General features: G+C 37.0%; 1 protein-coding gene across 1 annotated transcript in view; it reads left to right on the top strand.

The window, feature by feature from the left end:
• Nucleotides 1–1,879: 1,879 nt before the first annotated feature.
• LOC137618042 (cationic amino acid transporter 2-like) overlaps nt 1,880–27,875 on the top strand; it is a 71,034-nt gene continuing 45,038 nt past the window's right edge. The window contains exons 1-11 of the mRNA XM_068347964.1: nt 1,880–2,017; nt 4,502–4,650; nt 7,251–7,523; nt 8,537–8,665; nt 10,572–10,727; nt 14,851–14,955; nt 19,298–19,477; nt 19,742–19,866; nt 25,200–25,297; nt 25,524–25,663; nt 27,678–27,780. Of these exons, the coding sequence (XP_068204065.1) occupies nt 7,304–7,523; nt 8,537–8,665; nt 10,572–10,727; nt 14,851–14,955; nt 19,298–19,477; nt 19,742–19,866; nt 25,200–25,297; nt 25,524–25,663; nt 27,678–27,780 (1,256 nt within the window). The 5' untranslated portion in view covers nt 1,880–2,017; nt 4,502–4,650; nt 7,251–7,303. The remainder of the gene's footprint in view (nt 2,018–4,501; nt 4,651–7,250; nt 7,524–8,536; nt 8,666–10,571; nt 10,728–14,850; nt 14,956–19,297; nt 19,478–19,741; nt 19,867–25,199; nt 25,298–25,523; nt 25,664–27,677; nt 27,781–27,875) is intronic.

Genomic DNA, 27,875 nt, shown 5'->3' with positions numbered 1-27,875 from the left:
CTTTCCCTGTTGGAGCCTTTGGGCTTATAGCTTTTCTAACTAGGATTGTAGCTTTGCATAATTATAATAATAATAATAGTAATAATAATAATAGAGTTCAGTGTTAAAGTTATTCTGCTGAAATTGCCTAATAATTGTCATTAATCTTATTCATAATTTTTTGTTTCAAACATATCTAATCTGCTCCTTTAATTAGACTTGCCCAATGATAATGTTTTGAACTCGTCCCATTCATCTGGTAGCATTGTCAAATCTCCTCTATTTAATTTGTAGTTTCCTGAAAGTTCATGGAGGAAATATGAAACCGCAAATTGCCAATATAGTCGCTTATTAAGGTAGAAGAAAATTATAAGAACAAATTCCAAGGAGCAATGAACAAAAAATGTGAATGATAAAAAGGCTCTCTAGAGGTATAGTGGCCAAGAAATAGCTGATGCAGTTTTAGAAATCTAAAACAAAAAATATAATTGGGTCTTTGGGATATTAAGAATAAGATTAGAGCTTAACCTTGAGAACAAATAAGGTTAACAAGATTAGAAAAGGAAAATGCTATAATCCCATAGGTTCCATCAGGGAAAATAGCCCAATGAGGAAGGGAAATATGGAAAAATATAAACTACAAGAGAAGTAATGACCAATTGAGATAAAAAAATATTTAAAGAACAGTAACAACATTAAAATAGATCTTTCATATACAGTATAAACTATAAAAAAAAAAACCCAGGAAAATAAGGATTAAGATACAATAGTATGCTTGAGTGTCCTTATGCCAACTAGTGAAATAGTAAGCGTACAGGATAAAACTATTCAAAAAAATAAAATAATAACGAGTGTAACTAGCCTAAATCTGAGAAATTGGCCATAGTCTATACTGATTTTGAAATGTGCTCTAGTACAGTGGTAATGTGCTTGCCTAGCATACATATGGCAGCAGATCGATCCCAGACCGGAACCATGAGTTTAAGCTATTTACTGGGGAGGCTACTGCTGTGGTTGGGCACCTTAGTGGAGGGTTGGTCTTGGCCAGTTGACGTTCTGGTGAGCATCTATTCTGATGAAGCTGGAACTGAGACTAGACTCCTTTAACCTTTAGTTCACCTTGGTCTACTGTACTTCCAATCTGCCCTTCATGCCAAAATTGCTAGAATATGTTAATTTCTGGGCTCTACCTGTGCCGCTCCGTGAAATGCTCCTTTTACATCATTTCTAAGGTAAAAACTTTTCACTGGGCGGCACAGGTCTCTCGCCCAGAAATAGATTTTTCCTTCGTCAAAATCCCTTAATTATCTAGTTTGTCATTCGATGCATGGCTACTTTCCTCTTGATAAGGTTAGAAGAGACTCTTTAGCTATGGTAAGTAGATCCTCTAGGAGAAGGACATTCCAAAATCAAACCATTGTTCTCTTGTCTCGGGTAGTGTCATAGCCTACGTACCAATTTCCTCCACTGTCTTGTGCTAAAGTTCTCTTGCTTGAGAGTACACTCTCACAAACTATTCTATCTAATTTCTCTTCCTCTCGTTTTGTTAAAGTTTTTATACTTTATATAGGAAATATTTATTTTAATGTTGTTACATTTCTTTTATAGGAAATATTTATTTTAATGTTGTTACATTTCTTGAAATGTTTTATTTTAATGTTGTTACATTTCTTGAAATATTTTATTTTTCCTTGTTTCCTTTCCTCACTGGGCTATTTTCCCTGTTGGGGCTCCTGGGCTTATAGCATCCTGCTCTCCCAACTAGGATTGTAGCTTAGCAAATAATAATAATGATAATAATAATAATAATAATAATAATTATAATCATTTAATTAATCAATGTACTGTACAGACAATTATATTCTATAAATTATCTACTGGAAATGGTTGGTAAGGACTATGGGAGTGGACGTGGGATATGAGAGTTTGGTAGAGTTTATTTATATTTTGATCTCTATGATAGTGAAAATGTAAACATAGTGAGCGTGTAACTGTCACTAATTTGACAGTAGCAACCATCTGTCAGTGAATAATAAGGGTAGGTATAAGGTTAAAATTTATCAAAATTTATTTTCAGGTAGAGAATAATTATAGAATATTAGGTAAATGTGTTATGGGGGTGTTTGTATGATAGTGGCCACCTGTATGTATTATGCCTAACTTAGAATACGGCAGTGTAAGGGGGGTCGCAGGGTGCCGTTAACCCTCTCCCCCCCATTAGGTAAGTAGGTAAGGACACAGCTTACAGGTTAGGTTAGGGGAGAAAGTTGTAGCTTAGTTGATGTCCCCTTTTAGTCTACACGGGAGCAACTGGCCACTGATATACAAAGGCTCCGAAATACTCGAACTATAATTTTTTTAGGTTATTGTTCGGGAGACTTTTTAAGAAAATTTATAACTTTTGGAAAAAGAAATATTAGATGTAGGATACATATTAACCCTTTGTTAGAAAATAGGAGGTGTATATATTATAAGGGCCACCTGTATGTATGATGACAGCAGACTAAGTATACAGCCGTGTAAGGGGGTCGTAAGGGGTTGTTACCTCCCATTAGGTAAATAGGTAAGGACACTTCATGTAGGTTTAGGATAGATGGGGAAGTTTAGGGTAGTTGCTGTCCAATTTCTATGGACACCGGAGGAACTGGCCGCTGACATACAAAAGGTCCAAAACTAGGTTAAATTTCTATTAAGTAAAAAGATGTGGGAGGAAACAGCGGTAAAATTATAGAACAACATGGAACCACATTTCCAATAGGAAAGAAAGCTCTTCTTAAAGTGAATATTGTGCTTTCAACGAATTTGAAATTTATTTCCACTGCAAATAAATTGTTGTCCCGTCACCTCCCTCTTACCAACGGGAACGGGTGGGAACCTTGGACTATGGGTGGGCGAAAGCAGGAAAAAACATGATTATTTAACACTTCCGAGCTTTGTAAAAGGCCACAGAACCTAACGAACCCACATAACCTAGTACAGTAGTTCCCAGGTCACAGACCTAACCCAGGGGGAAAGCCCCCTGTACACCCGTTCCCATGTCACAAACCTGCCCATGTCACAGACTTGAGCATGGGGCAAGCCCCCCCAGATCCCTCTTCCCAGGTCACAGACGTAGCCAGTGAGCAAGCCCCCTGGATTCCCCTTCCCAGGTTACATACTTAGCTGGAGGCAAGCCCCCAGACCCCTTTTCCCAGGTCACGGGGGTCAAGTCCCTCGTGACCCCCTTACCCAGGTCACAAACTTTAAAAGTAAATTGCAAATAATCCACTACTTTATAATTGACACCTGCGTCTTTTTTTTTTTTTTTTTTTTTTTTTTTTATGCAATCTTTACAGGTAAGTTACAATAAAAAATGTGTTTGTCATCCCTAAAAGATAATTCAGAATTGCTCTTAGGACACTTTACAAACAGGAGAGGATAAGTGAGGTTTGTAAAATGTAAACAAAAGAGTGAAATGAATATTTCAGGAGAATATTTTATGTATTTTTTCGTGGATTCATTGTGCGTCCCAGAGTATAATGTATAGAGAAAAACTGGTTAGTTTTACCATTATTTATCGATTTGTCAGTAAATTTTCCCCACCCAAAACCCCCGGTTCCCACTGGATGGCTCCCATTACTGTCGGATATTTTAGGGAATATCTTATTAACTATTTATTTGCGACAGAAATAAAAGTTATTTTTGAAGAAAACAGGAGTTCTATACAAAATCGCCTTCCTTTATTAGTAAAGCCTTTTTTATGTGTTTTTATAATACTACCGAAACAGCATTCTAAGTTAGGTGAAAGATAACAGAGTTTTTAATGTTTACTAGTGCAAAGTAGAGGTTAATTCGTTACTATTCGTTAATAAGGAATATTATAATTTGGTTAATCAAACATATAATGGAAAGATGATATAAAGTTATCTGGAAAATATTGGGTAAAATTAGTTATTTGCTGTGAAAATAGAATATGTGGTAAAACTCTCTATTTCCAATTGGAAAAACAGTTTTTTTTACATTAGGAAATGTTGTCCCAACTCAAACTATAATAATCCATATTTTTGTGTATATATATCATTACCGTTCATACGTGTGATTGTTCACGTATTGGTTGTAATTTACTCCACCACAATATTTGCAAAACAATTTTAACCTGTATAACTGAATCTATCTCTGGGGTGAATGCAGTTTGTTCAGGGTGGATCACAGTGGAGCATAGACCCCCAGTAGGTAAGTAGAGAAGGATATGGCTCCTAGGTTAGGTTAGGTGAGGAACCTTAGGTTAGGTGGTTTCGTTGTGACTCTTTCCCTTGTAAAATTTGGTTTTAAATCTGTCCCAATGAACTATAAAGGCTCCTTTATCTCTACTAGACCAGTAATTTAAACCCCATGACATTTTCTTGGTAATCTACATGCGGCCAGGCAATATACAACACCAACAACATGCAAAAGTGGAGCATATCTTTGGGAAAATGCATACTGTAGAAGAAAGTCCATTGTTAAGAATAGGATTCTTAAAGTTGAATTTGTTTGTTTCCAGTTCCTATTTCATCTGAAGAGATACTTGTCAGAACATCAGCCAGGCAAGCCCAAATCTCCACCTGTGTCCCCAACCACAGCAGTAACCTTCCTACTTAACAGGTTAAACTCACGACCTTAAGCGGGACTCAATCTTCTGATCATGTGAATGTAAGGCCAAAACCTATTGCCATACTAGCCACTTTACCTAAAAAGTTATATTCATAAATGGTAATATTGTATATATATTTATACCCATGATTTTTTTTGAGAGGGCATATTTTCCTTAAATCCAAAACCTAGTGTTGTTTCTAACCTTATATAAACCTTTTGTCATTTGAAATGGGGTTATGTCAGCAGATATCCAAGGACAGAGTTTCTTTTTATCTTCCTGAGATCCGCAAGCCGAGCTTATCCCTCAGTCAGTGAGGGGTTGGAGGTCCAACTTGGGCAAGGCTCATTTAGGAATAAGTGGGTCTCCTTGACACTCTGGATGTACCTGCCAGTGGCTTAGGTATTAAAGAGGAGTCTGCTAATGCTAGACATGTTTTACTTACTACAGTATTATTTTACAGTTAGTATACCTATGAGTCTGGGTATCTTTACCCTTTGTCCTGTGGTGGCTACCTAACAGTTTATGTAGCTTAAGATAGGAGTCTTGACAAAAGCTTCTCATCCAAGATAGTGGTTGCGACATAATTATAGAAGCAGAGGTAGATTGTCTGACCATTCTCCTCTTCCTTTTTCCCCACTGGGGTGAAGCAGTCGCTTCATTACATGCTGGATCAGATGCCAACTGCAGGCAAACCTCACGACTAAGTAACTTTTCTTTATAGACAAGTTCTGTATTAAATTATCCTCCCCTTCCTCCCAGATAAGTGAGAGAATGGATAAAATGTATACAACCCATTTCTCATAAGGCCCATACATTCAAACACATATCCTTATGGATGTAGGTTCATCCATGACTGCCCACCAGTCTCCCATTATGAACCTAGGCTAACATGTTTGATATTGCTATGCTTTGGTTGTAGGGAGGTTGACAGGAGTCACCATTTTGACTCCTACACAGGTCCAAGTGCTTTGACATTACCAGGAAGGTAAACTTCCTCCATATGGATAAGTCTCTTAGTAAAGAACAAAGGTTTGTATCTGTGTAAGAACAAATTACAAATTTTTAAAGTAATTTTTATTTTTTTAACTATACAAACCTGTGCCCTTTTAAGTTAAATTTCCCTCCTCCCTTCTAGGTTTAAGACACACTGGGACTTCCTCTCCACCCACCAGTAACTATCGACATTTCGTTATAAATCTTCATAACCGAGTTCCTAGAACATCAGCCTGTAACCTGCTCTACCATTCCAGGGATGTTAGTAGCATCTGGGTCACCTTCCAATACACCAGTTCCTCTAGATACCCGAGTCTTTTCACCCACTGTCCTTTGAGTACCGGTAGAACTATTCCTCTTCTGCAAGTGGCATTGTAGTAGGGATCCTTCGCCAGCGGAGCCTCTCTTACCTGAAGATGAAGGATCTTCCACCATGATTGGTATCAAGGAGCTCGAGAGAGACAGGACACTGGGAGGAGAGCCTGTTTCAATAGCGCCACCTGGTAAAAAAATTACGATGTTTTTTTGACCTCCCTATACCAGTCTGCCTACGTGTACCCCAGACCGGAAGGTGCTGAGGTGGAAGTTCAACAAAACTGTCCCCAGTTAGGCAAAGAATTAGCTTGAATAGTGCTTGGCCACGATTAATGTTTCTGTTGGTCATCAGTCTATTTAGCGGAATGTTCTGCACCTGCTGGGCGTCTTAGATGAGACAACTTGCCAAAGGAACTGAAAGCCAGAGGAACAAATGGCCATTGGTCATGAAGGACAGTCATAGTAAGGGTCATATGGTGACAGAAATACCATGGTTCCTCCCAACCGTTTATCTACTCTGCTGCATGCTCGCCCTTGCACATCTCCTTGATATGTCCCAAAGCCTGGAACCCTTGGACCCTCCTGTACCCTTGATCGACCATTGTAGGACCTGACCTCTAGACTACTCACGAGCCTCTTCCTAGTCCTTACGATTAGCATCTTGCCTGATATGTTGGATGTCATGAGTCATTCTCAATGAAGGGAGGCCTACTTCTCCCTTATCCTGGGTTCATGTTCCAGAGCCAGCTTCTAGCCCGGCACAACTTCAATATCATTAAGCAGGGTGCAGAATGAGTCTGTCCTTTGAGGTCATGGCATCACAGGTCTTACGTACCCTTGTGGAGCACCAAAGGTTACATGTAGGTACAAATCAAAGATTTTTTAATCAACTTATAATTTTCATAAATATACAAACTTAAGAACTTTAAGTTACACCGTCCTCCACAGCCATCAAACAAGTCCTAGGTTTAGGTCAAAGTGAAGGTTATGTTACCTGCCACCTACCAGTTATTACTACTAACTATCACTACAGCATTTAAAGTTAAAATGGCCCTTTCCATTGTCGCTAAAATTGTACTCTTATTAAAGGTCACAGGTTTGTATAATAAGGAGAAATGCAAATTGGTAAAAACACTTGTGATTGTATGAAATAATAAGAGATTTCTTCTTTCATATATCATCTTACATTTTATGTTAGAAAATAGGAACTTTGTAAGGTAATGTCCTGTTTTGGTTTTATCCTACTATTTTATTATTTTAACCCAAATTACTTGCCTTTAGAAAAAACATCTGTCCTTGTTATCTTTGTGATTTTATTATATTTAGGTGAAATTGTGATTTTTTTCAGATGAGTTTTGTAATGTGTTGATTAAATCTACTCGAGAGGTTTCAGCTACCAAAATGCCAAGTTTCATTCAGCGTCTTACAAGACGTAAACATGTATCATTTGAAGCCACAGAACTACCACGTGTCCTTACAACTTTTGATCTCACTCTGCTCGGCATTGGATCTACTGTTGGTGTAGGGTTTTATGTATTAGCAGGACAAGTAGCAAAGAGTGTGGCAGGCCCAGCTGTCATAATTTCATTTTTAATAGCTGCCATAGCTTCCATATTTGCTGGTGAGTATTTTCTTGATTTTCCCTTACTGTATTCTTAGTTTAGATTAAATTATTCTTGACTTCAGTTACTGTGATTTAAATTGAAGTGGAATTTGGTAAAATGTAAGAATTTTGGAGACACATATATATATATTTACAGTACAGGTATTTGCTTATATTGGCCAGACTCCTCTTGAATGTCTTTTTAATTGTGCATGTAGCCTAATTATTGATATATTGAAAAAAAATATTTCTTTCCTCTAACCTTTGTACAGTGGAACTCTTATCTATGCTTCTTTTCATATTTCATAAAACTTTACCCTCAGTAAATGGTAGGTCTGCCCTTTCCTTATATGGTTAAAACCATACATTTTGTATGAATATTTACAAACAAATTGTTCCTATGCGGATACAAACCCTTGTTGTTGATTGGGTCAGCTCTGCCGCAGCCTTGTTTACGACAAGATTGAAGAATTTATTTTGGGTCTGGCAACATTGGTTTTCTTAAAAACGCCCACTTTTGTCATGCTTTAGAAGCTTCTAGAACAAATTTTCTGATGCAGTATGGATCAGATGTTGTGTCATATAAGAAAAGCATGGCTTCAAATGCCTTGTATTAACATTTTCCATAAACAAGGATTTTCATTGAGGCTTGATTTGTCCCCAAAGTACTGATGACAGTAATTAAGGTGATGACATCTTTGACCAAAAACTAACTGAATTTATTCTCGCTGCAGACGCTCTTGGAAAAAAGTTATAGTTTTTCTATATTGTTAATATATATCTACCCACAATATTACAGAAATAGATTAATTATGTCATGATGGGAATGCAGTACTGTAATCGATACTTAATTAGTTTGACGATTGACTTAAAACCTATGTAATGTAGAATCTCATAGTGGAGAAAATGGCAGATTCAAGATGTTTAGAAATTTTGATTTATTATAGAACTTACTTTGACTTTGATTACATTGAAAACTTGGAATCTTATGTATTATAAGTTTTATTTATACAAGTCTGGACTTTTTTCAGGACTTTGTTATGCTGAATTTGGTGCTCGCGTCCCAAAGGCTGGCTCAGCATATGTGTACAGTTATGTTTGTGTTGGAGAGTTTGTAGCATTCATCATAGGTTGGAATCTTGTGCTGGAATATATTATAGGTAAGTATTCTTTATTGACTGAATGCTTTGCTGTTTGATTTAGCTGAATAGTAATTATTATTATTATTATTACTTGCTAAGTGACAACCCTAGTTGGAAAAGCAGGATGCTATAAGGCCTGGGGTTCCAACAGGGAAAATAGCTCAGTGAGGAAAGGGAACAAGGAAAAATGAAATATTTTAAGAGCAACAATATTAAGATAAACATCACTTTATAAACTATAAAAACTTTAACAAAACAAGAGGAAGAGAAATAAGATATAAGATAGAACAGTGAGCCCAAGTGTATCCTCAAGCAAGAGAACTCTAACCCAAGACAGTGGAAGACCATGTTACAGAGGCTATGGCACTACCCAAGATTAGAGAACAATGGTTTGACTTTGGAGTGTCCTTCTCCTAGAAGAGCTGCTTACCATAGCTAAATTCTCTTCTACCCTTACAAAGAGGAAAGTGGTCACTGAACAATTACATTGCAGTAAGAAGAATTGTTTGGTAATCTCACTGTTGTCAGGTGTATGAGGACAGAGGAGAATATGTAAAGAATAGGCCAGACTATTCGGTGTGTGAGTGTATAGGCAAAGGGAAAATGAACTGCAACCAGAGAGAAGGATCCAATGTAGTACCATCTGGTCAGTCAAAAGACCCCATAACTCTCCAGTGGTAGTATCTCAACGGGTGGCTGGTGCCCTGGCCAACTGTATGAATATAAACTTAGCATAAACTCTGTACGGTGCAATCATTCTCTGCTATGTCAAATCAATTTGCATAGTCACATGCTCTGTAGTTATTATGTGGAGAATCATTACTGGTATTACTATTTTATCATACAGTAATTTCTACCTGCATTACTTTGGTATTAATATCTTTTTTAATTTCATTACTATTACTGTCCCTATTATACTTATTTTAGATTGATTGTATTTGTATACCTTTGGATAGTCACCCTGTAGATCTTGTAATGTACCTGTTCTATCCAATGCAAACACATTAAGTTAGTGAAATCTTTATGAGCCATGAAAGCAAGAATAGTAATGCACTTTAGTATAAATTCTGTTTAGCTAACATTTTTTTTTACAAGTACATCTCTAGATACTGCTTTTGGCAAACCAAATTTTTCACTATGAGTTCATTATCACTACTAGTCTATTGAGTGTTCAATTATGTATGCACGGAGCACTTGTTCAACAATTTAAAACAGTAAACACTAGAGTATTCGCAAAAGGTTAGATTGATACTCTATGAGCCCTTACATTATTCATCATTCCTCATATACTTTATATATCAATATGTATATTTGTCCATATGTGTACAGTGTACATATTATGCATATAGACTACAGTTTGTATACTAGAGTGCAAATTGTATAATTTTATACACATTCCAACATTTTTTATGTTATTATTCTCACTGTTTGTAACCATAGGATATGAGTAGCAAACTGTACTTTGGGTAATGGTCTGTGTTCCACTGTACTGTACAATAAACCAATTATTTTTGATTGGTCTGGTCTTAGAGAAAATGAGACTAGGAGTAACCCATGTAAATGGCTCATGTTTGTATAGCTATGGAGAATACAAATTGTATTTAAGATTTGTAGTTTTTATACAAGTAAAGAAGACAGAGTGAAAGAAATTTGGTCAAAACTAATAATATGAACATTACAAAGCAAAAAATCACCGTTGACTAAAAAGGGAAGAAAATTTATAAGAATTCAACATCAATAGACATTAGATTTATTAAAAAAAAATAGAGGTTTATGTGTTTTTGGGGTGAAAATTGAATCAACTTGAGGTAACAGAATCTTTCCCATGATTATTTTTCAGGTTGATAATGTTGAACCAAAACTTGAGACGATTGTTTATCCATATACAAATACTTGATGTTTATTCATAGTCATTCTTTAACAGGAACGGCTAGTGTTGCTAGAGGATACAGTGGCTATGTGGATGGATTGGCTAACAATTCCATTTCTGAAGCACTAGGAGAAACAATGCCCATCAATGTCAGCTTTTTATCTAAATATCCAGACTTCCTCTCATTTTGTTTGATACTTGTACTTTCAGGTGAGTAATAGCTATTGTAAATAACATCTTCAATGTGTTATAGATTTTGGTAAAGATTCTTTCCTATTTAAATGTTCAAAATATCATATGAAGCCTATACCTATACCATGTTACTTTGGCCATATTTTATCAGTTGAAAATATCAGCAGTGCTACTTGACTGTCAGCCGATGATTGTGATCCATGGAAAACTCAACTAAATCATTTATGTTCCTATTTGAATACAAAACCTGTACTACAAATATTTGTGAATGCTAAAGACAGAGAGAATGTGGCATACTAAATTGAAATTAGTTACTGGTGTCATGTCAATGGACATCGCTAAGCAAATGACTGGAAATTATTATTATTATTACCTATTACGCTACAACTCTAGTTTGAAAAGCAGGATGCTATAGGCCCAGAGGTTCCAACAGGGAAAAATTGCCAAGTGAGGAAAGGAAATAAGAACATGAATAAACGATATGAGAAATATTGAACAATTGAAATAAAATATTTGAAAAACAGTAACAACAACAAAACAGATATTATTATTACCTACCTAGCTACAACCCTAGTTGGAAAAGCAGGATGCTATAAGTCCAAGGGCTCCAACAGGGAAAAATTGCCAAGTGAGGAAAAGAAATAAGAACATGAATAAACAATATGAGAAATATTGAACAATTAAAATAAAATATTTGAAAAACAGTAACAACAACAAAACAGATATTATTATTACCTACTAAGCTACAACCCTAGTTGGAAAAGCAGGATGCTATAAGCCCAGAGGCTCTAACATGGAAAATAGCTTAGTGAGAAAAGGAAACAAGGAAACAAGAGAAGTAATTACCAATTGAAATAAAATGTTTTAAAAACAGTAACAACATTAAAATAAATATTTCATATATAAACTATAAAAAGACATGCCAGGTTAGGTTAGGTTATATTTCATATATAAACAATAAAAAGACTTATGTCAGTCTGTTCAACATAAAAGATTTTGCTGCAAGTTTGAACTTTTGAAGTCCTACCATTAGTGTTAAGCAGCCTTTTGCTTCAATGAAAACTCTCGAATGAATTACCATTATTATTGAATGAAGAAGATTATGGTTCAATTGGTGTCCATAAGGACCTAACCTAACCTATATTTCTCACATATTCCCAAATGAATATATGTTCTGCTTGATTAGAAAAGTTTAATTTTACATCAACAACAAGAGCTATGACTATACCCTTTAACTGATGTCCCCTAAAAATTATAAGTGAGCAGTAATACTTTACCAATGTGTTTGGAATTGTATAAGCAATCAGAGGAATGCATCTCTTGAATTAGCTAAGGATTTGTTGAAAGAAAGAGATGCTAAGTGGTAGAAATTGTTTTAACCCTTTAACCCCCAAAGGACGTACTGGTACGTTTCACAAAACTCATCCCTTTACCCCCATGGACGTACCGGTACGTTCTTGCTAAAAACTGCTATTTAAATTTTTTTTTGCATATTTTTGATAATTTTTTGAGAAACTTCAGACATTTTCCAAGAGAATGAGACCAACCTGACCTCTCTATGACAAAAATGAAGGCTGTTAGAGCATTTAAAAAAAAAATATACTGCAAAATGTGCTTAAAAAAAAATAACCCCTGGGGGTTAAGGGTTGGAAATTTCCAAATAGCCTGGGGGTAAAAGGGTTAAGTAGGTCGAGGAAATCAGATGATAGTGTTTTGATGAGAGCATCTTTGAGTTTGTGAACCTTCTACCGTGGGATGTTCTGATAACTTAGTTGACAATGAGGAAAATTTTTAAATTTCTAATATGAGTTGATAATCTTTCCAGTCAGTTGTTACCAATGCCATTATGAATGAGTCAACTATTTTGTTAGTAAATACTAGTCTTTATTTGTCTAATATCAATCGGTTATGTCATTTGTTATATTAATTCCTTTAAACAAGATTTTCTCTTTTCCCTCTCCCTTTCACCTCAAGGCATATTTACAGTTTGTGTTGGTGACATTATACATAATGTGATGTCATAGCACAAGGAGTTCTGATACACCAGTTTTTTCAGACTGGGTAAGTCAAAAAGAAGCATTTTATGTGCTCTTACCTACTACAGATATATTTTTAGCCAATGCAAAGTGTATTCTAAAAAGTGTAGGCACTGACAATTTTCACCTTTGTCTCATATTCGAGACTTTCTTGAATTTTTTTTATACTCTACTGTATTTAACTCCAAGTCTCAGAATCTTGTCAGATTAACGGTAACATTTCCCAAGCTCTAGACCCTGGGTAATGTTTATAAGGACGTGGAAGTTTGCCAATTTATAATGCATAAAAGCAAACCATTTTGAATTGTCTTTGATGATTCATTCATGTCCACTTAAAATTTAGCTTATGCAAACATGGCAACAGATGCCATTAAAGGTTAAAGGTGTCTGGTCTCAGTTCCAGTTTCATCCGAATAGATGTTCACCAGAACAACAGCCGGGCAAACCCAACCCCCCCCCCCCCCCACTGTGGTGCCCAACCACAGCAGTGGCCTCCCTAGTAAACAACTTGAATTCACAATCCCGGGCTGGGATTGATCTTCCATGCAAATGCTAGGCGAACACATTACCACTGTACTAGCCATATATCTGCACTTTTTGGTGTAGATGCAACAGTTCCTCCTTTACTTAAACCAGATGGTTCTCTCACTCACTGTGCAAAGGAAAATGTAACCCTTTTGGGTGATGTGTTTGACAGTAAGCAGTGTAATAAGAAACTCGATCTTCCTCATTCCTGTTTTCCTGAGGCTAAGTTAAGTAGTTTAACTTTTTGTTCCTATAAGATTAAAAGTCTCTTGATGGACCTTGATGCTTATAGAGTTACAGACCCAAATGGAATTTTTGCATAGTTTTTTAAAGACTGCTGATTTATTAGTTCCTAAGTTATCTTTTATTTTTTGCAAGTTAGCAATAAGACGGTCTTTTAGTGCTTGTTGGAGAGTTGGTAATGTTGCTCCAATAGGTAAATGTGTTTGTGGTAGCTCCATCTCTATTGATTAATGACCAATTTCTATGACTCCCATATTATCTAAAGTTTTTTAATCTCTTTTGGCAAAACATCTGAATAGGTATGCTGAATGTAATAATCTATTCCCTAGTTTGTAATTTGGCTTTTGCAAAGGCGGAGCATGTGATACCCTTCTTACAATTTCCGATGCAGTACGGAAATGCCTTGAGTGTGGTCAGGAAGTTCGTATAATTAGTCTTGATTTTAGTGCTGCCTTTAACTATGTTAATCATGAGGCCCTTGTTTTCAAACTCAAACAGTTGGGAGTAGGTGGCTCTTTACTTAACATCATTATTAAATTTTTAAATAATAGATTGCAAAGAGTTGTTTTTGATGGGTACCATAGTGAGGACAGGAATGTAATATCTGGTGTTCATTAGGGTAGTGTTCTTGGCCCAATAATTTTCATACTATATATACATGATATATGATTTGGCCTAGAAAACAACCCTATTGCTTATGCAAATGATGCTACTCTCTTTGCATCAATTTCATATCCAGAATATAGATTTAGGGTTGCTGAATCCCTTAATAGAGATCGAGCTAAAATTAGTGCATGGTGCAAATTATGGGGCATGAAGTTGAATATTAACAAAATTCAAAGTATGATTGTAAGTAGGTCAAGGATAGTGGCTCAGCAACCAACCTCTCTATATTGATAATGTTTCTTTATCTATATACAGTGCCTTTAAGATTTTAGGCGTGATTCTTGATTGCAAATATACTTTTGACACAAAAATTGGCAAATTGAGCAAGTCTTTTAGGATTTTCGGCGATCAGTCTACTTTCAGATTCATGTTGATTAGCCCCTTTGTATAATGTTATGAAAAGATTCAGATTTTATCCTTAAATATGAAGAAGACTCCAGTTTTCCATAGTTTTTAGATTATTTTTCACAAGACTATACTGTATGTGCAATGTGAAGTGTAGATCTTGCCTTTTCTTGTCTGCAAGTATTTTATTATTACTTGTAGCATGTTTAATTTGGGTAATTGTTCAATTCTTTTTACTCCCTTTCTTTTATGATTTATAGTTTGCCTTAATCACACAACATGTGTGTAGCACCATGCTGTATTTAATATAATAATTCTGTTTTCAGTTTTGCTGTCATTGGGAGTGAAAGAATCTTCCATTCTTAATAGTATATGCACGGCTGTGACTCTCATGATCGTAACGTACACCATTATAGCTCTTGCAACACAAGGTATGTTTACAAAACTTAGTTTTTAATTGTGTTAATAGTCATCCACTTATACTGACTGATATTTTGTGTAGTGAACACAGTATTATCTTTATAGGAACTATGTTGTAATGTGCGATTATTATTATTATTATTATTATTATTATTATTATTTGCTAAGCTACAACCCCAATTGGAAAAGCAGAATGCTATTATGCACAGGGGCTCCAACAGGGAAAATAGCCCAGTGAGGAAATGAAAAAAGGAAAATAAAATATTTTAAGAAGAGTAACATTAAGATAAATATCTTCTATATAAACTATACAAACTTCAACAAAACAAGAGGAAGAGAAATTATAGAGAATAGTGTGCCCGAGTGTACCCTAAAGCAACAGATCTCTAATTGTAAATGAAGTTCTGTATTTGAAAAATGTGTCTTTACAACACTATTCGGTAAACATTAATCAAAGTAAGTTACATTTTAAGAAGGGCACGCAGGATACTGTTTATTCATTTAATGTTCTAAATTAGAATATCTTTCAGTCGTAATTTTTTAGTTCAGAAATAATTTTTATTCATTGTAAAGTTATTACTTTACAATAGGATTATTGTGTGTCTATGCAATTTTCTAGATAATACAATTAGGAGGATTCTTTCAATTCCACATAGCCGAGTAAGCATCCCTGTTCCTCAGCCTGCCTAGATACAATATTAAGTGAGATTTGTGTTGTTTGGACTTGCTGGGAAGAATTATTGAGGTGGGAAGGATATTTTATTTTTTTTTAAATTAGGGAATTTTTGCTAACCCTTTTACCCCCGATGGACGTACTGGTACGTTTCACAAAACTCATCCTTTTACCCCCATGGACGTACCTGTACGTCCTTGCAAAAAAATCTGTCCCAGTTTTAATACCGACACCTTTTAGGGGTGAGCAAGCTGGGTATATTCCTGGCATTCCATGCAACTTTTTTCTCTGGTATATTTAGAAATATATTTATACCTTTGAAATGGTGCTTTAAGGAGCATTTCACGGAGCGACACAGGTTGAGCCCAGAAATAGATTTTTCCTTCGTCGAAATCCGTTTTTTACATTTTTTTGCATATTTTTGATAACTTTATGAGAAACTTCAGGCATTTTCCAAAATAATGAAACCAACCTGACCTCTCTATGACAAAAATTAAGGCTGTTAAAGCAATTTAAAAAAAAATATATTGCAAAATGTACTTAAAAAAAAACACCTGGGGGTTAAGAGTTGGAAAGTTCCAAATAGCGTAGGGGTTAAAAGGGCTAATATCTATGTAGAGTGAGCTTAGTACCCTTAAGATGAAATTGAAAATTTCTCTCACGGCCCCCTATATTCCTATTTTTCGGGAAGTATCCAGCATAGTATGGTGACTTATACTGCTATGTAGAAACTACCCTTCCTTTCATAATATCTACATCAAATGTTAGTGATGGTTGACCTTTGTCTCTCCTTGTTCAGTGTTTATTTCCTTTTGGTTTTATGTAAGTAGGATTACTTCTAGATTATCAAGGTGTCTCCAACTGTTAAATGCATTTTTGTGCTAAATGCTCCATTTATAAGATCTTATCAGAAGTTATAGGCTATATACCATATATGATACATCAAGGCCATGATCATGATATACCGCCTAAGATGGTCTGGCCATGTGATGTGCATGAAGGACAAAAGACTACCAGAGAAAGTACTCTTCAGTGAGTTAAATACAGGCTATCGCCCTAGAGGCCGCCCTATGCTTCGATTTAAAGACCAACTCAAGAAATCCCTCAAGGAAGCTAACATAGACCCCAAAACCTTCAAAGCTTCAGCAAGTAACAGGAACGAGTGGAGAAGCAAAGTTAAAGTGGGCACGGACCTCTGTGAAGAGAATAGAAGCGCCAACCTGTTAGCTAAATGACAGTAATGAACAGAATTATTATTATTATTATTATTATTATTATTATTATTAATTGCTAAGCCACAACCCTAGTTGGAAAAGCAGGAAGCTATAAGCCCAGGGGCCCCAACAGGGAAAATAGCTCAGTGAGGAAAGGAAACAAGAAAAAAAAATGTTTAAGGACAGTTACAACATTAAAATAAATATTTCCTATTTAAACTATAAATACTTTAACAAAACAAGAGAAAGAGAAATTAGATAGAATAGTGTGCCCAAGTGTACCCTCAAGCAAGAGAACTCTAACCCAAGACAGTGGAAGACCATGGTACAGAGGCTATGGCACTATCCAAGACTAGAGAACAATAGTTTGATTTTGGAGTGTCCTTCTCCTAGAAGAGCTGCTTACCAGAGCTAAAGAGTCTCCTCTACCCTTACCAAGAGGAAAGTAGCCACTGAACAATTATAGTGCAGTAGTTAACCCCTTTGGTGAAGAAGAATTGTTTGGTAATCTCAGTGCTGTCAGGTGAATGAGGACAGAGTAGAATCTGTAAAGAATAGGCCAGACTATTCGGTGTATATGTAGGCAAAGAGAAAGAACCATAACCAGAGAGAAGGATCCAAAAGGTAGTACTGTCTGGCCAGTCAAAGGATCCCATAACTCTCTAGCGGTAGTATCTCAATGGGCGGCTGGTGCCATGGCCAAAGAGCAAATCAACCATAACCACCTCCCACGATTCAGTGTGATCAACGCCCTTGATTATTCAGGGCACAAATTGGTCTTACGAGCCATGAGAAGGCTCACCACCCTAATAATGATTAACCTGCTATGATCCTCTCCTCTTTTCAACCTTCTATCGGGACTGAAAACTATGATATTCAGATACGAGTACATGCCGATGATGCAGTTAGGGATGTTTCAAAGTCTCCAGTTGTTCAGATTAACAAATGGTCGCTAAGTCAGTGTGGGATTGAGATGAAAAGCATAAAAAGAAAAATCCAGGTATTGGTTCAGAGGATCATATAGATCAGACTATTACTACTTTGTTGTCGTCTTCTAGCACTGTAATTGCAGGTCGGGAAGAGGAGACTGGTTTTTTGGAGCAGATTGAAAATTTTAATGTAAGAAGTGATATTGCTGGGTTTGAATCTCAATTTGCTTCCTTTATGGGGTTCTCTCTAATTTTATAGAATCTTCTGGCTACATTGCATTGCGTAAGTGGATAGTGTGGCACATCGTATGATTCCCTTAAATCTTATTGGGGTGAATAAAGTTTCGAATAAACTCAAGCGTTTGCATCACATTTCGCTTGGCAGTTGGGGTAGACTATTGGAAACATTACTGCCTTGCAATCTGTTGGATGGGAGTTCAAATGTTTCTTGTAGTGTCTGCAACTTCCCCATCCTTGTGAAATAGGGATGGGGGTTTTGGAGAAGCCTTTAGGCCTACCTGCCGAGTCATCAGCAGCCATTGCCTGGTCCTAGCTTGATGGAGAAGGGGCTTGGGTACTAATCATATATTTATAGGGTCAGTCTTTAGGGCATTGTCCTGTCGCTCGCCTCTGCCATTCATGAGTTACCTTTAAAAGTGTTAAAGTGTTCCATTTAAAGTTTTACTAGGGGCGTGTATTTATTGAAAGGAAGGAAAATGGGAAATTTGAATATTTTTTGGGGTACTTCAAACATCATTAGAAAAACAATTCTGAGCCCTACTACCAACTGTTTTTGAGGAGATTCCCGTTAAATTCTAGACATATTGAGTATTAAAATTCTAATAACGTTATATATTTCAAATTTGTTGACCTATTTCTCTCCTTTATAGGCATTTTACCTCCATTAGAGTGTGGAAGTCACCAATATGAACATCATAGAAATAAACAGAATATTAACAATGTTTGTTTTTTTATGCTCTCCTGATGTTCATATGCATGGCCACCTGCCTTCCCACTGGCTTGGGATATTAAGGAATTGGGAATACTTTTGACTTTGAAACCAATGAATGGGTTACTATTCTGTATATGTAACAGTTATTTTTGGAATAAAGTAGGTCCCAGACCATCGGATGCTAGAAATTGTGTGGTGTGCCTATTTACACACTATTTCAGAAATATCAATACACAGATAAAATCATTTCAGTTATGAAAAATACTATATTATAAATAGTTATTTTGTGTATTTGCTATTTAATATGAAATTATTCAGCGTTATGAAGCTTCATCTGTGGTGGATAACGGGGGAGGGTGGGCTGTGTCACCCTAGCAGTACCAGCCAAACTCGGTTGAGTCCCTTGTCAGGCTGGGAGGAACGTAGAGAGGAGAGATCTTCTTTTTTGTTTCATTTGTTTGATGTCGGCTACCCCCCAAAATTGGGGGAAGTACCTTGGTATACATATGTATAATTGTGATCACATTTTCTTGTGAAATCCAGGTTTCAATTATATAGTAAATTCTGTAGAGAATAATTTTCCAGCCAATGTTGATAACTGGGCACTAACACCCGAAACCCTGAATGAAACGTGTCCGGAAGATAACAACCGTGGTCTTGGCTGGGGTAAAGGAGGTTTCGCTCCATATGGGTTTGCTGGCATCATGCAAGGTGCTGCCACGTGCTTCTTTGGATTTGTGGGCTTTGATTGCATTGCTACAACAGGTGAGTTTATATGAGAAAACCCTTTTATCTTCATGATACACTTTTATTCCTATTATATATAGATTATATTCAGGCAAGTGACGGGTATCTCACATTTTCTTTTGGTTAGTGTAATATTACTTCTTTTAAAATTCTTTCGTCTTCAGGCCAAAACTTAGTAGATTTTTAAAATTTTAGATTTTGTTAATAAAGTTTGAAGTTTGTTTTATCTGAATATGTATTTTAACATTATGTATTAAAGAGCATGTGTTTGTTTCTATACAGGAGAAGAAGCAATCAAGCCAGAGCGGAGTATTCCATTGGCTATTGGCCTGTCTCTGTTCTTTGTGTTTTTGGCATACTTTGGCATGTCATTTACAATCACCCTAGCAATACCTTATTGTCAACAGGTAAGTTGTGTATCGTTTGAAAAATTTTAGCGTATGAAAAATTTTGTATTGAGTTAATTTATTACTCTTATGTAGCCATGGTATGTATGTGCCTGCCTGTCTGTGCAGGAGTCAAGAATTTTGACTTTGTGTTCTTGGTAAAATAAAATAATACAGTAATGAAATTGTAAAAACACTTAATGTGAGTATCCTTATGGTAGTTATTTATATAATATTTGTATGTATTATTTTAGAATAAGGCTTAAATAATTTGAAGTTTGTATAGACTGTTGTAAGATTGAACAGTATTTTGGTGCTTCTTGTAAATGTTATTTTGTGTTCATGCATCACCTGTTTATGGGTTCTTATTAGATGTTTGCTGCTTGTATAAAAAAGTCAATACAGTGGAACCTCGGTACTCGAACAATTCGCAACTCACACAAATTCGTATTCGAACAAAAAATTTGAGTCCAAAATGTCTCCAAATTTAAACAAATTTTCGGAACTCGTCCACCCGAACTGATCTATACAGCATCCCCTGCAAACTTCATGGCATCAGTTTGAGCCAGCCTGCCATCAAAGGAAGACTCATGCATTCCCTTATGTTTTATATTGTGCTAATTGATAATTGCAATACTTAACTTGGGAGTAGAAGTCTCTAGAAGCTCAGACATCGTCACTAAACACAAAATAAAGGTTCCGAACACTAGAACACGTGTTGATATCACGGTGCTAAAGAAGGAATGATGGGAGGTGCGTGGGTGGTAGTGGTGGTAGGGGCCAGTAGTCGTAGTAGCGGGCAGTAGTCGGATGTAGAACGGCACCTCGTAGTAGCGGGGGATGTTGATGAAGGAGAAGACTAATTGGTAAGGGACCTCTGATAGTGGTTTTAACACACCCCAGTTTTAATACCGACACACTATAAGGGTGAGCGAGCTGGGTATATTCCTGGCATTCCATGCAACTTTTTTCTCTGGTATATTTAGCAGAATTTATACCTTAGAAATAGCGCTCTAAGGAGCATTTCACGGAGCGACACAGGTTGAGCCCAGAAATAGATTTTTCCTTCGTCAAAATCCCTTTTTGTGTTCTTTTTATTAACTCTGGGCATTCATAATGGGTCCAAAAAAAGCCAGAAGTGAACAGAGAGAGAAGAAGAAGACAGTGAGAACAACAATTGAACTAAGAAAGGAAATAATTACCAAATTTGGAAATGGCGTCTGTGTTTCGGATCTCGCTGTGCAGTATGGCATTCCAAAATCAACGATTCCAACTTTCCCCAAGAACAAAGAAGTGATAAATGCAGCTAATGTTGCAAAAGGTGTGACTTTGATAACAAAGCAAAGGTCGCAGGTAATGGAGGAAATAGAAAAGCTGCTACTAATATTCATCAGGATAGAGTTAGCCGGTGATAGCATTAGTGAAGTATTTATTTGCGAAAAAGCCTTACAAATTTACGGTGACCTAGAAAAGAAAATGCCTAGTACAAGTTCTGAAAGTGAAACATTTACGTTCAAAGCCAGCAGAGGTTGGTTCGAAAAATTCAAAAACAAAACTGGCACACATCGTGTAAGAAGTCACTCTTCCAATACAGTACTGTTTTCATCAAGAAAAAAATTACTTATATTTTAATCTATTTTGATCATACAGTATTAACCTAGTGAAGTGAAGCCTAATTTTCTATGTCAAGAAACTTCTGTGGAATCAATTGACTAGAAACCATTTCACTCTTGACCTACTGACCAGACACCATCATTAATCATTAGAGAATGTTCTTATGAATTGCCAGTAGAGTTTTTGAAATCAGGGAGCAATCAATCTATTACGATAGAAAATCTAAAGAGTATTTATCCCATGATTATCGATCCTATCCCTTTATTATTATTATTATTATTATTACTAGCCAAGCTACAACCCTAGTTGAAAGAGCAAGATGCTATAAGCCCAAGGGCTCCAACAGGGAAAAATAGCCGAGTGAGGAAAGGAAATAACGAAATAAATAAATGATGAGAATAAATTAACAATATATCATTCTAAAAACAGTAACAGCGTCAAGACAGATATGTCCTATATAAACTATTAACAACGTCAAAAACAGATACAGGGGGTCCTCGGGTTACGACGCTGATCCGTTCTTAAGACGCGGTGTAACCCGAATTTCCGTGTAAGTCGGAACACCATAAATATACGTACTGTACTGTACTGTAAAGTATTACTGTATACTGTACTATAATAAAATGTATCAAATGACATAAAAACAATATTAGAAAAAGAGAAAACAATTCCTTACCACATGAATTAAAGTAAATATCAATAAAAAAAGAAAACAATTCCTTACCACATGAATTAAAGTAAATATCAATAAAAAAAGAAAACAATTCCTTACCACATGAATTAAAGTAAATATCAATAAAAAAAAAGAAAACAATTCCTTACCACATGAATTAAAGTAAATATCAATAAAAAAAGAAAACAATTCCTTACCACATGAATTAAAGTAAATATCAATAAAAAAAAAGAAAACAATTCCTTACCACATGAATTAAAGTAAATATCAATAAAAAAAGAAAACAATTCCTTACCACATGAATTAAAGTAAATACAGTATCAATAAAAAAAAAGAAAACAATTCCTTACCACATGAATTAAAGTAAATATCAATAAAAAAAAAAGAGAACAATTCCTTACCTTATTCCTATGGTTGGCTTGCACACTGGAAGGGATGTTGCAAGGGACGGAGAGACTGGTTTATTGTGGAGAGGAAGGTGCAGAAGATGCTGGAGAAACTGGGGCAGGTGAATCAGGATTCTCTGGAAGTGAGACAGAAGATGCTGGAGAAGCTGGGGCAGGCGAGTCTGGAGGTGAAGAGCCTACAAGAGGTGGTGGAGAAGCTGGAGAAGCAGAGGCAGCTGAGGTTGATGGCAGAGGCTCTGTAGCAATAGAGGCAGCTGAGGTTGATGGTAGAGGCTCTGTTGCAGGCAAATCTGGAGTAGTAGAGGCAGCTGATGTAGAGGGTGCAGTTCTCTCTACTTTCTTAAAATACCGCTCCAGGTTAGACTGGACATAGAGGATCCTCTTCTCATCCAAAATCTCCTTATAACACTGCAGTAAGTCCATGACACCTCTTGAAACCCTGGTGAACCTGTCCATGTTGGGATCTTGAGCCTCAAAAGTTGCCAATGCTTGTTGTATCTCGGCAAAACCTTTTGACAAGCCCTGCCTTGTGAAAGCCTTAGGGTCTGGGGTGGGGGCTTCTTCCTCTTCCTCTATGATCTGCTTCTCCAGTTGTATCAAGTCCCCAGCAGATAACTCCTCTCCATGAGATTCTAGCAGCTCCGTAACATCATCAACCTCCATCTCCAAATCGGTTTCCTTACTCAGGGCAACAATGTTCTTGATAACATGGTCAACTGTGTCCTCAAACCCATGAAAATCATTAACAAATTGAGGACATAGCTTCCTCCAAACACCATTCATGTTTGTAACCTTCACCTCCTCCCAGGAATCAGCAATGTTCTTAATAGCATCAAGGATGTTGTAGGACTTCCAAAAGTCCTTCAGAGTCAAGTCCTTCTTCGTTTCAGTTGCCTGTAATGCCATAGCAATTGTTCTTCGGAGGTAGTAGGCCTTGAATGAAGCAATCACTCCCTGGTCCATAGGCTGTAAAAGGGCCGTGGTATTAGGTGGAAGGTAAACCACCTTCACATTAGGGTGAAAGTCTCCCAGCTGGGCAGGGTGTCCAGGGGCATTGTCCAGCAATAGCAACACCTTAAAGGGGATACCCTTTTGGGCGCAATACCGCTCCACACTAGGTACAAAATGGTTGATAAACCAGTCTTCAAACACTGCAAGTGTCACCCATGCCTTCTTATTTGCCTTCCAAATGACTGGGAGTTGACTCTTCCAAATTCCCTTGAGTGCCCTTGGATTTTCAGCCTGATAGACCAGCATGGGCTTCAGTTTGAAGTCGCCAGCAGCATTTCCCCCAAGAAGCAAAGTTAGCCTCTCCTTGCCTGCTTTATGACCGGGTGCTGACTTCTCCTCCTTTGCTATGTACGTGCGGTTAGGCATGCGCTTCCAGAATAAACCTGTCTCATCCGCATTGAACACCTGATAAGCAGAATAACCCCCCTCCCTAATTATCTCAGCCAACGCTTTAGGAAATTCACTTGCTGCTTTCTCATCCCCACTAGGAGCTTCACCTTGCACTTTAAGATTATGGTAATTGGCCCGAGCCTTAAATTGCATAAACCAACCCCTACTAGCCGAAAACTCTTCACTTTCACTTTCTCCCCCCCTTTCTTTTTTCAACGCTTCAAACAACCTTTTAGCCTTCTCTTGAATAACCATTAAGCTCACTGGAATACGCCGTTGATTTTGATCTTCCAACCAAAGCACTAATAACCTTTCCATTTCGATAATTAAACCACTACGCTGTTTCGTTATCACTGTTGCTTTCATTGGAGCAGATCCTTTTACGTGTTCAACAATGCGCTCCTTATCTTTAAGGATAGTAGCCACGGTCGAACGGCTAAGGCCAAGCGATCGGCCAATGTTCGTTGGCGTTTCACCGTTTTTAGACCGCTTAATAATGTCTAATTTCACTTCCATGGTGATGGCCTTCCTTTTCTTCGATGCACTACCATCAGAAGAATCTGCCTTGCGCTTTGGAGCCATAATGAAGGGCAAAAAGTTCAAAAAAACGATCAAACACGTGAGAGAAAGAACAGGCAATCACAACCAAAAATGGCGTATGAGTGGAACTGAGCGACGCCGTCTTCCTCGCCCACAACCACCACAAAGCGTATTCATCCACCGCGCGCTAGAAACTAGTTCGCAATTGTTTACGTCGCTTACGACGCTAACGGTGTAAGACGGAAAGACGCTTAATATTATTTTTATATTTTTATGGGGCGCGTTCGTAACGGCGAAACCGCGTAAGTCGGGACCGTCGTAACCCGAGGACCTACTGTATGTCATATATAAACTATAAAAAGACTCATGTCAGCCTGGTCAACATAAAAACATTTGCTCCTACTTTTTGATGGGTTATCATAACGTGGTGAAAGGGTTTGCATATCGCCATGATAAGCAAAGCTGTAAAAGTCATTGCCACCTATACTAGGTTGGTTTGTTGTGAGCAATCAGATAAAAGTCTACCATCACCAATCCACACTGGCCTGCATGGTTTGAAAACTGGCCAAACCCGAGATATGTATAAGGAAATGTCTGAGGCCTTGGTCCTGCAGTGAACTAGAATCAGCTACATTTTCTATTGTTGCTGTATCAGTCCTATATTAAGGAACTTTAAATATGAAACTAATGAAAATATTCATAATGATCTTACATTTCAGGATTCAGATGCACCACTGGTTGCTATTTTTAATGAATTAGGATGGGAGACATCCAAGTGGATTATTAGTATTGGTGCTCTAACTGGATTTTCTGCAAGGTAAGTTTGTTGATTGTGAATAATATAGGGGATATTCTCCAAGGAAAAATATGAATGTTGTATATTACCTGGGAACATACTTTGCTATGGGATCATGTAATTGGGTTAGGCCAAATGCAAACTATTATCTTGGTTAAAAGATTTGAGATACTGTAATACAATACAATAATCTGCTAGTTACTGTAGTGTTTCAACTAATGTTTTCCATAATTTTGTATTTTGACAGTTTGTTCGGCATTTTGTTACCTCTTCCCCGAGTTATTTATGCCATGGCTGATGATGGAATACTCTTCAGATCTTTAGCCAAGATCAATAAACGTTTCAGAACACCAGCAGTTGCAACTATTGTCTCAGGGGTGTTTGCTGGTAAGAAGTTTTAGCATTTTTATTTCTTTTAACTCCAAAAAAAATACCAAACATTATTTCAAAAGAAACTGTACCCCTCTGCTAACTTGACATTTGCAAATCAAGAAATTTCTTACTACGTATATGCTAAGTGCTATTTTCATTTGATAGTTGTCTGTTATGGTACTTTTGTGCTAGTATATTAAAACCAGAAAAGTAAAGCTACCTAAAACATGTATTATCTTGGAAGCAAATACTGAATTTTGGCAATAGAATTTATTGAGTACCTGTATTTCAGTCCATAGGTTGTAGTCATATAGCTAATATTTACAAATTGTGTACTTAACCTTAAGATAAAAAGTAAAAACTTCTCTCTCTCAACCCCTATATCTCTCTCTTCTGTGAACCATCGAGCACGGTATCAGGACATATACTGCTGAGTAGAAATTGCACTTGCTGTAGCCTTCACCGACAATTTTTTTTTCTCGGTTAGACAGAATCCAGGAATAATGCTCAAATACATACATACATATACCAAGGCACTTCCCCCTATTTTGGGGGGTAGCCGACATCAACAAATGAAACAAAAAAAAGGGGGGGACCTCTACTCTCTACGTTCCTCCCAGCCTGACAAGGGACTCAACCGAGTTCAGCTGGTACTGCTAGGGTGCCACAGCCCACCCTCCCCCGTTATCCACCACAGATGAAGCTTCATAATGCTGAATCCCCTACTGCTGCTACCTCCGCAGTCATCTAAGGCATCGAAGGTAGCAGCAGGGCCTACCGGAACTGCGTCACAATCGCTCGCCATTCATTCCTATTTCTTAGCACGCTCTCTTGCCTCTCTCACATCTATCCTCCTATCACCCAGAGCTTACTTCACTCCATCCATCCACCCAAACCTTGGCCTTCCTCTTGTACTTCTCCCATCAACTCTTGCATTCATCACCTTCTTTAGCAGACAGCCATTTTCCATTCTCTCAACATGGCCAAACCACCTCAACACATTCAAATAGTACATATAAATCCAGTAGTATAATCCCCCTCAAACCTTTATTTTGCCCAAAGCTTCCAAGGCTATTTGAAAGAAGTTCCATAAGATGCCAGGAAAAGGGGAACATAGTTTATTAATTTCCAAGACAGTTCCTTTCATTTTAACACTACTGCTTCCTCCGGTGCCTTGGATGACCGCGGAGGTAGCAGCAGTAGGGGATTCAGCGTTATGAAGCTTCATCTGTGGTAGATAACGGGGGAGGGTGGGCTGTGGCACCTTTGCAGTACCAGCCGAACTCGTTTGAGTCCTTTGTCAGGCTGGGAGGAACGTAGAGAGGAGAGGTCCCCTTTTTTTGTTTCATTTGTTTGATGTAGGCTACCTCCCAAAATTGGGGGAAGTGTCTTATATGTATGTAAGATAAACCCAAAATAGCCAAGTCTTACTATATGAGTTGGATTTTTTGAGTGCTCCCCTTGAAGAGCCTCAACTATGCTCCTTTAATTGACCTTCCAGAACAAGAGCTGTGACTACAAGTAGGAAATCTTGATCATAAGGAATATGGAAGTTTTACTTTTGCAGATTCCTCCTTGGGGGGTTATCACTAATTTTCTGGTGAAGATTTTGGAGCAGATTCCTTGGATGTAAATGAAAATGTCTGGAGTATTATTGTAGTGCTTTGACTGCATTTTAGATAAATTGTGTGAAACAGGCAAATGTTTTTTTTTATTATTGGATAATTAGCAATAAAAATCAGTTGTGTTTGAACTTGTTTGTAACAGACACCAAAAAAATTATTATTATTATTTTTTTTTGCTATATCATTTAGTCCTACGTTAGTTTCAATCATAATAGCACTAATTTTTTAGTGTATCTCAAACCAAGGTAAAATAAACCACTTTCTTAAGACCTCTACGGCTTCTCAGTAAATCTAGGACAGTCATGTTCTGACAAATATAACTCAGTGGTCTAAAACTCATTTTTAGTAATAATTACAATGAATTATAATCTATTTACGGTAGATTATGTTTTAACTGTTTTCAGGATTAATGGCCATGTTTTTTAACCTGGATGCCTTAGTTGATATGATGAGCATTGGGACCTTGTTAGCATACACCATTGTGGCATTGTCAGTTATGCTCCTAAGGTTGGTGAATATTGGTTTCTGTCAATTTCCTGAATGGTTCAATTGAAATCCTTTCAAATGTTATAATTGGTTGGACTGGTGTTTGAAAATTTTTC

The sequence above is a fragment of the Palaemon carinicauda genome, chromosome 24, assembly GCF_036898095.1.
Source record: "Palaemon carinicauda isolate YSFRI2023 chromosome 24, ASM3689809v2, whole genome shotgun sequence".
In the NCBI taxonomy this organism is placed as follows: Eukaryota; Metazoa; Arthropoda; class Malacostraca; order Decapoda; family Palaemonidae; genus Palaemon; species Palaemon carinicauda.
The sequence above is the reverse complement of the archived record's forward strand: the minus strand, read 5'-3'. Positions and strand labels throughout refer to the sequence as shown.